General features: G+C 42.8%; 1 protein-coding gene across 1 annotated transcript; it reads right to left on the bottom strand.

The window, feature by feature from the left end:
* Positions 1 to 4,258: 4,258 nt before the first annotated feature.
* On the bottom strand, positions 4,259 to 9,722 carry LOC104599253 (putative pectate lyase 4). The gene is made up of 5 exons (XM_010261715.2): positions 9,215 to 9,722; positions 8,129 to 8,480; positions 7,808 to 8,018; positions 7,232 to 7,300; positions 4,259 to 4,943 (listed from the first exon to the last, which is right to left on the bottom strand). Exons 1-5 carry the CDS (start codon positions 9,351 to 9,353, stop codon positions 4,716 to 4,718), a joined length of 999 nt encoding a protein of 332 aa, XP_010260017.1. The 5' UTR covers positions 9,354 to 9,722; the 3' UTR covers positions 4,259 to 4,715.
* Between the last annotated feature and the right edge of the window lie 420 nt (positions 9,723 to 10,142).

Below are 10,142 nucleotides of genomic sequence, written 5' to 3'. Positions count from 1 at the left end.
CATGTCGTCTGTAATATTATAGGTGGTGAAGGTACTTATGTCAAGATCAGGGTATGCGTGCCTTATCCACCACCTACCGAGCTTGAACTCCCTACGGTAGGCCTTCGACATTACGTTGTCAAATCTAGACGACTTGACATAGTTGATAACGGCCTGGGCCTTCGCCTCCTCGAGAGCTTCGTCGAAGATCTCAGTCTTCTCCTTAATGTCGGTTTTGAGGTACTCCACCTCATGCTCCAAGGCCCCCTTGGCTTCCTTAAGCCCCTGCACCTCAAGCTGTGAAGCCCTCTGACACGCCTTGAGACTCTCCACCTCGAGCTTCAAGGCTTCTTGACCCGCTCTGAGCCCGTTCACCTCGGCCTTGAGCTTATCCCTCTCGCGGGCCAGCTCCTCCTTCTCCAACAGTAGGGCTTCGATAAAGCTCTTCTGGGCGGTAGCATCACTTTCCAACTGGTGAATCTAGCCCCAAGCTGCCCTCAGCTCTGTGTGAGTTGCGCAAGATGACTTCTCAGCAGCTAGAGCACGCCTCAAGTGTTTGTCGAACTGAAAGGTCAACGCGTGCACAGCGGTGTTCACCTGGCAGAAGGGGGTTGGTCAGTACTAAAGAAAGAAGAAGGAAAGAAGGGAGAGAGAGAGGTGGCTATTAAGGAGTGAACTCACCACCATGGCATGAGTTGCAGCGCGAGCCCCAAGCTGACTAGGAGAGAGTTCAGCCCAATCTACAACCTCCGCGGCGATAACAGCCCCCTTACTTCTTTCAAGGCTGATATCGGGATTCATAATGCTCTTTGCCTCCTCCTCAGTCCCCGAGCTGGATGTCACCATATCCGCGGCACGATGGGCTGATCCCTCAGAAACTTCGGCAGCAGCCCCGACAGGATTTGGGACCTCGGCAGCAGCCCCGACGGGGATTGGGACTTTAGCGGCAGCCCCAGCTGGCTCAGGCCCCGAAGAGGGGACCTGCGGGAGATCGGGTTCAGGGGTAGGGGTCCTTGAGGGTTCCACGCGCGCCTTCTTGGCAGCCCGCTTCTTCCTCTTCTTCATCTGACAGAGGACCCTCGGACCGGTAATCCTCTCTTCCTCCATAGGACCTACAACAGAGCTCGGTGTCATTAAAATTCGAAGACACTATGCGGATTGAACAAAACGCTAAGGTGGAAATCGACCTACCCGGGCTCAAACCGGCCTGAATGAGATTTTCTTCAGCAATGTAGTCCCTGTGATCGAACCCGGCCTGAGCCCATGAATGAAAGGTCTCCCACGTCTTCCGGTTAAGAGCGATGCTGGGAGCTTGAGTGGCCACCCTTCAGTTGGTAAGGAATGGCCACTCCGTGCTGCTCTGAACTACAAAGTAGTCCCGCTTCCAGGCCGGGACCTTGCTTGGGAACTTGTGTAGCATTTTGAAACCCGGGTGAGGGGACAGGTAGTAGGTCTGCCCGTGCTCGGGTGGAGCGCTAGACGCACTCTTTTATATTAGCAGGATGGAGCAGAGGATGTCTACGTCCAGAGAGAAGTTTTGTTCGGAACAGAGGGAGATAGTCCCGACCAGGTTCCGAATAGAATTGGGGTGGAGCTAGTCCAGCGTGATGCTGAAGCACCTCAACACCTTGGGAATTAGGTGGTGGAGCGAGAGACGAAGCCTGCCAACTAGTTGTTCCCTGAAGATCACGATCTCGTCTGGACCGTGCTCCCAAGGGAAGTTGCCGATGGGAAGACTGTACGAGTACTCCTGGGGTAGGTTGAATTGCTGGATGAGGTGCTGAAGCCTCTCCTGTGTCATGACAGATGGACCGAACTGGTCCGGCACCCGTCCTCGACGAGAGGTAGATGCCAGTTTGCCCAAGGTCACCCAAGCCTCGTGGGAAGGACGGGCGACGGCAGGGTCACCCCGACCCGAGGTACCCACCTCGGGTTCGTCTAAAAGACTGTCCCCACTAGACATGGAAGGGGATGAACTGAGAAAAAAGGAGAAAGGGAAACTCGGGGACTCACCAGGAAAACGATGCAACCGGACTAGGAGACCCGAGCTGAAGACCCCAGACGCGAGCTTACGGTAGACGAAAGGTACTTAGCGGCGAAAGAAAATGACCAAGGTCCCCTGATATTTATAGCCGATGGGCCCGTGCGCCAATGGCCAGGATCGAAGCGATCTAATGGTCCTCAAGAAAACCGGCTGCGGGACTCTCAAGGCGAAATCAGTTTATCGCATTTTTTGGCGTCCGCGAAGTCCAGATCGTGTGACACCCGTGCCCAGGTCTTCCTTCCGAATGAACTGAGTGTCGGAGCAGTCCGACCAACGAGCCACCCGATACAATGACACGAGAACCGAGCCAAATCCACCCAGCGCGTCATGAACTCTCCGCGCTGGGTCGCCATCCCCAGCACGGGGAGTGGGGGGCAATTGATGAAGGGTGATTTGGCCTGACCTCGTAACCCGGGGACACGTGTATATGACCTGGCCCAGCGTACAGCTCACCCTGACAACACGACCGCAACTCGACGGGAGAAACACGCCAAGTCCATCGCTGGCCACTCGACGTGTTAAGCAACTCGCCGGGGACTGACACCTGGCCAATTTTGACTTCCACCAAGTGTGGAAGGTCCTGAGCTCTCTCAAGGGCCCGATCTCTCCCTAAGGGGCCCGAAGTTCTCCCTTCCCGAAAAGGGAGCACCCTGGCTCGTGGTTGTGTCCCGACTGCACCTCGGGGCAGCATCGTCCTCCCTCCCCCTAGTGCAGGCACCTCGGCACCTTGGTACAGGGACAAACCTGCCCCAGACAGTCTGGTGCATGGTAGCTCGGTAGGCTGTGGGGAGCCCTGTCTGACTCCGTACCCATCGAACCCAATGGTAGGACTCTGATCCCTCGCTAGGCGGTGTTCTGTTTGCCTCCTCTGGAAGGCATGACATGTTTGTCAAACCCGTACCGGGCAATGGCAGTTTGTGGCGGCAACCTGCGCCTGCCACACCTACCCCAGCAGTAACGGCAAGGGCGATGGCGGTTATGCCAGGTATGGCCCGACTCCAACATAAAAGGACCCGAACCCACACAGAAATGAGGTATTGAAGCTTAAGCACTTTGAGCACTCTTACTCACTGCTCTCTTTGAGATTTCCTTCAGTTCTAACTTAGCCATCGGAATGTTCCCACCGGGACAACTCCCCGGGAACCCTTCACTTTTTCCTTCCTCTCAGATGCCGTTTGTTCCACAGTCAGAAGCCAAGTCACAGTTAGTGCCCAAATCGTGCGGCATCAGTAGTCATAGAGAGATAGAATGAATAGTTGAAACTTGAAAGGAACAGAAATGGAGTTCGACTCTATCTTTTTTCGCCAATCCCAATCATATTTAAATTTTCAAGAGAGTACAAGAAATGAAGAAAGTCCAAGGAAAATAAAATGTTTATTGAGAGATGGCGAGAAAGTCAAGAAAAGAAAATCTTTCACACCCACGTGGTCTCTTTTTAGTTATTCCCTAATAACTAATTTATTGTTGACCTCATACATGATATTGGTATTATATTGTGTGTCTGTCAATTGTCGATGTTGGGCACAAACCCTACACAAGAGTAGAATAGCTCTGAAAATAGTTTGTTGTTAGCCATTATTCATTCATTAGCTAGCAACCCCACCCCAGCACAGAAATAGAATAGCTGCACTCCTATTGGGTCATTTGTTTTATAAGGTGGAATCATAGGTGAGCAATAGTATACCAATTCCATAACTGAATGGGTAGGGGTGTCTATTGACATATATTCTTATCTTTCAGAGATTGATTCAATCCAACCCAATTCAATATGAACCCATTGCGGATGGACCAGGTCCAATTCAATCCGATAAAATATTTTGAACCATTAAATCTGGACTATTAGTAATTGTTTCCAATCCATTCAAATTGACTTTGATTTAGACGGGGTCCACCCATAATCAGTCCACTGACACCACCTAAGTATGGGCCATTGAAGGATTTTTTTTTTCAGGGCTCTGCTTTCCAAAAGTCCAACCAAGACCCATCCTATTTATCCAATTTTCTCAGTTTTCTAATAAAAGCTATTGTATCAAAAATCTATCTTCTAAATCAAACTTATCCACTAAGGAAGAATACCAGTTTCCAGTGGGAGATTGAAAGATGCTGTAAACAAAATGAAACTAATGTGTTGTTTTTACTTCAAGAGTGAGTGAAATTATAATGCAAAATTTAGAAAATAAGTAATCATAATATTATTAATTGCATCAAATGGCTTTTATTTTTCTATTAAAGTAATTAGAAACACATGGAAAACTCACAATTGGCGGTTCACTCAGCCTTGTACTTAAACATTAATTAGTATATCAAAATCCTTGATCAATGTATCAAATACATTTTATAATATGAGAGGTAAGGGGTGACGTATATGCTTTATCCTTCTTGGGCAGCCTCTAAACTTAAGCCAGAAGTGCCTTTTGCGCTACTCATCACCTAAACTTACAATTGCCACAACCCTCAAATGTCAAACTGAGTCATCAGTCATCACCCACAGCCAGTGCCCAAGAGCCCCTTGATGCAAAGCCCATACTGAAAATATACTTTTTATACATACATACACACACAAACCTGAGATTTATATTGCCGCTATTAATAAAATTAGTTTGAGGTTTGAATGTTGTATATTTACTAAAAAGTAAAAGGCTTTTGATCGGATCTGTTTGCAGCTCTTATTTCACTTGAGACTCCTGTGCAATCACTCTTTGACTGATGGCCTCGGGATGGACTGCCATCCTGTACATAGTTCTAGAACTTCTTTCAGAGAATCTGAAGGAGCTTCCATTGTCCATTTCGGGTAATGTTCACTTGGATGGAACATGCCCTGTTCGGAAGCCTCTGTCAACAAACATGCTTGAGCTCCATTTAGGAAAAGGTCGCCTTCAGAAGTTATGCATCCCGATCTGCCCTCTTCCCTGTCTGCTGCCTGCCCAATCATCATGGTAACCCAACGGTTCAACCTCACTATTGAAACACCATGTCTAGGATTGACGTAACATAATTAATACAAGTGAGAATCAAGCATATATCCACCACAAAGAGATAAATCATCACAAACAGGAAAACCAAGCTAAACCAATTTCTCCAAGGCCCTTACACAATGGCGAAATAAAAAGGAAGACAAAACAATGAGAGAAAGGAAGACAAAAGCAAATGGTTCTCTCTATAAAGGTACAAGAAAGAGAACCTTCGGAACCAATAGAAGCAGGAGGTCATGATCAGGGTAGTGTATGTAGGATATGTATATTCCATATCCTACTTATAAAGATTGATTTTCAATCTGTTATTCTTCAAAAACGTCTAGATTAGAGATTAAAGATCTTAGGCCCAGTAAAAATATTACAATACCAAATTTTAAACGAAGGATTTTGTTGATACTGAGGACTTTACAAGTTTTTAATGGTGAATACTACATCAAAGTCCTTGAGTCAAGATTGTGATTCCAACAACCTTATGAACTCCAATATAATCTCTCAATCATCTTCCAGTGTCCTCATTTTACCCCTTTTACTTGAATCTTTTTCTGTTTTTCTTATATCTGAATTTTAATTCTTTACATCTTGAATCAACAATTATAAGTTCTTTCTAGTTTAGTGATTCTTGAATCCTATATGTAGATGTATTACTTTTTTTTGTTTTTTGAATTTTAGGCTTTAGTATTAGTTATATAATTTTAATTCGTAAACCTTAAATTTTATTGAATTCCCTCTGTAAGATTCTAATATTATAGAACTTATTTTCTTGATCCTCTGCCTCAACTGTTTCCAAATTCCTTTCTGTCTCTCATCTAACTAAAGATAATCTAATTCTGATACCTTTCTTTTGGTGGAAAGAAATGGCACTATTTAATGATTCTGGTCCCAGCAATTTGGGATCTTTAGAAGGGTGGACTGTACATGGACCTAACATCAGTTTTTGCATGAAGTTGCCAACCTTAGACTCAAACCAACATTCCCGTACTTATCAGCACGATACATTGTGTGGCACCAAGCAATGGCCCCCTCATTTTAGCAAATACCAGCTTTTGTGATTCCATTACCTACAGCTAATCTCTTAAATATCTTCTTAAACATAGACTCCTCTAAACCATTATGTCTACACAAACCAAAGGTTATCCTGTTTAGTCCAATATCACATACTTTCTTTACTTTCTGGGTAAACCAAAACATGCTTTAATAGACCACCACTTAAAAGGAAACGATATGGTGAAGATCTACAGAATGACTAGGCATAATAAGAATACATATGTAAATGAAAATCTTCTAAAAATCCAGTAATGTAAACAATGTATCATGCCTTGTCTTTGCTGTATGTGCAGAGACAATAGCAAAATGTATGGTTATAGCTATTGAAATAGAAATGATATAAGTAGTTGCCTGAAAGAAATATAGATGTGAATCAGGTGAGAAAACAATGGCTTATCCTTCATTTGTGTTTGTATGACACCAATTTTGCATTGGTATATCTTGGCACAACAAATCTTCAAATTATTTCTGGTACATTACATGGATACTGAAACTGCAGTAGAAAAACAAATATACGAAGAATATGTATAAATGAAAATACAGGTGATATGGGCCATTTTTCATTCTACTTCTGGGTGTGTTTATCCAACATGAACGCGTTGGTCAACACAAGCATTTCGACAAGTTAATTCAGCCTTGGGAAAATGCAAGCATATTTCCACTGGTTATCAATTAATGAACTCACTGAAAAAATAAAATCTCAGTAACAAAACCCATGTTTTATGAATGAAAAAGTATAAAAACCAAGTGGTTATTCCAAACATCTGTGTCAAAACCATCTCCTTACTGGCCATCAACCAAGCTACCTAATCAAAATAGATATATAATAAATTCAACCTTTTAAAAATAGGCATTTACCATGCTGGGTGCAGGTTACAGGTTTTCACATTTTGAGGTGAATAAGTCCCACAAAATATCTGCTACCTAGAATATATTATAGGTTCCCTAAATGGAACTCCATCTTGTTTCACTTTGTTATTTCGTGAACCTGTTAATTTTATGATCACATAATAGTATTCTTTCACAAGTTAAGACAAAATCCATAATGCCATGCAAGGAATATAAGTTTCCTCTCTAGATCTGTAAAGCCCTAAAGATATTCCCAAGTGGTCACATAAAACACCAGATTTACAGAAGTTCCTAAGCACTCAGGTAAGAAATAATCAATATGAATTGTTTTGCGATTTACCTTTTCTGTCAGATATTTAAAAGTGACCTTCTTCTGTCCTGCCTCGTATATATTGCACTGAGAGTATATCTGGAATAAGAAAAATTATACAATCACGAAATTACTGAAAAAGCTTCACAGTGCTATACAAAGTACAAACAACTAATGGAGAAGATTTTGAGAATATTTATTCATATTTATTCTCCAGATGATTGATCATGTTTTAGTCACATGGCCAACCCAGTCCATTCATCTGCAAGGCAGTCCTCTGGATTGGAACATATGCATGCTTTGTCCACATCAACCCCATATGCTAGAGAGCACTGACATACACCTCCATGAATGACTGACATCAATCAGTTCTGTTTTACTAAATAAATCAAAAGGAGATATTTCAAATCTCCATGTGATTGAGGATTATTAAGCACATGGAAAAGGTGGGTGATCAAATATATGGACCAGTTACAATCTGCCAACTCTGCTGCATGTTAGTGCAGGACCATACATCTAGAGAAGTACGGATCAGGACAAAATGGTCTAATGAGTCCACACTCATCTTTAACTAAATAAATTTAGAGGTGTCAAGTTCATCAATACCTGTGACTCTACACTGGCGCAAACAGCATATATACCCCAGTTCCTAGTGTAATTGTTGTATAGATGAACCTTTCCAAATCTAACACGAGGGTGCCGCTGTCTGGTCCCATTAAAAAAGCAATGGTGAATAGTCACTCGAATACATCTGTCACCAGTATGAGTGGGGTCTGCTCCAATAAGAATGGTCTTGTCATGCTGTGAAAAGTGACATCTGAAGGCATGAAGAGCAAGCATTTGATTTAGTGATCTTAATAAAGCACTCACCAGTCTCACCCACATAATTCATTCCAAATTGAGTAAAATGCACAATTGTCTCCTCACCTAGAGATGGTAATATCCGTGCTTTCACGTGTGATATCAATCAACCCATCATCATAATCACGCAAACTGCAGCGGTCTATCCATATGTGTCTTGATTTGGGTTTTATTTGAATGCAATCAGCATCAGGTCCTCTACCACCTACAAACTCCAGATTGCATATAATTACATGCTCGCATTCCTTCATCCTAATACCTTTGCCTGTTAATTTTATCCTTTGACCCCGGCCATCAATTGTCTTATATGATGATACACTCAAGTAAGACAAAAGTTGAATTGTGCCCGAAACTTCAAAAACAACCCAGAGTGGCTCTTTTCTGCGACATCCATCACGTAAAGATCCAGGACCATCATCTACAGACGGAAGGGGAAATTTATCATAGTACAAGTATGAACACCTAACCCCAATCTAATACCCTCTCCACAGCCATCAAACACCCAATTCAAATTAATATATATATATATATATAAGAGAGAGAGAGAGAGAGAGAGAGAGAGAGAGAGAGCTGATGAGCTCGTAAATGTACTGTTAGCATGGAGAACTTTCAACATGATAACTTTTGAATCTTGACAAAAAAGCATAAGAAAACTAGAAGTTGATCCAAACTGCGTTAATTGAAAATATAATCAACTCAGCCCTTGAAGAAACATAGAACGCAGGTTGAGTGACCAAGTGACAGGATGCTCCAAATCCTATTAACCTACTCACGTCATAAAAAATGTGCATGAAGCAACCAAATTAGTTCTCCCAGACTAAACTATGTGTAACTAGTAACTCTCTGCACAATTCAATCTAAATGTACTCCCAAACAAGACCTTCATTGAAAAACAGGGCATGTGGAGGAACCATTCCAATTCAACATTCACATTACATAATAACAAAATAGCAAAAGAAAAATCTCTCAAACAAGAAAAAGAAAACCAGGATGAGCTCTAAAAAAGTGGAGGAAAATTCCTGAATGACCTCTGATATTTTCATATAAAAAGATGAAGGGAAAATGGAATTGGATTTCAATCAAAACAACGAACATAATAATTATATTCAACTCAGGCTATAAATAGAAAAGGAGAGTAGAGAAAAAGAGGACCTGCTAAAGTGGTGACATGATAAAGAGGTCCGTGAAGACCACCGATGGCGAATCGTCCAAAACCCTCTGCCTGTCCAGATAAAGCTCTTAAGCTGTAATCGACGTGAGCGTACGGCAATGACAACATCTTCGTCTCCATTGTAGAGCACCCTCGGTGGTCAGTGGTCTAAGCAGCTTGTTTTGGTGGGTTTTTATTATCTTCATTATCGTCAACAGCTTCAACTGACGTCCTTCAATCGGAAAAAGGATCCGTTTCAGCCGTTTCGACTCTTGCGACGATGGTCGAGCAACGCCCATGAATAGTACCCATAAATTACCAAATCCAGTAACCGGCCAACCGACCGACAACTTATTGCTCAGCAGTTATCTCGCCCTCTCTGGCTGTAGCGCAAGAAGCTCCCAAACAGCTCAGGCTGTTTTTTCCCAAACAACCAAAGTTTTCCCCCAATGGGTTTGCCAGAGTAGTCGAGTAGTCTTTGAAGTTTGAAGTGAGCAGTCAGTATACAACTACATGGATTCGACCTTGTTCGTTTTCCGGTAAAAATGGGTAAGTGGGTGTGTCTAAACGATAACATCATACGTGGCAAGTGGCAATATGAATTGGACCCACTTTTCTGTCTCTTTACATTTGCATTCTTGCCAGATGTCATAATATAAACCGCTCGATCTACATGTCCTGAACTTCATATAGCCGATGTTCATAACGCCCATGTCGTTGACCATGTGACCTTACTAGATCTCCTCTCTTCTCTTCTCATCCCAATCAGTCATTTGTGTGGGTTCTGTTTACCAATAAAATTCTTTTCTTTATTGAGTAAAAGTTTATTCTCGGTATTACATAGGCGCCGTATCAGCAGCAAATTTTGGTTTCTCTGTACCTTTCCCGTTTTAGGAACTTTTTCAAGTTTTCGAAATGAATAAGTATTTA

This window comes from Nelumbo nucifera, chromosome 2 (assembly GCF_055504915.1).
Source record: "Nelumbo nucifera cultivar China Antique chromosome 2, China Antique-T2T, whole genome shotgun sequence".
NCBI lineage: Eukaryota > Viridiplantae > Streptophyta > Magnoliopsida > Proteales > Nelumbonaceae > Nelumbo > Nelumbo nucifera.
Note: the sequence above shows the minus strand (reverse complement) of the source record. Positions and strands in the feature narration are given on the sequence as shown.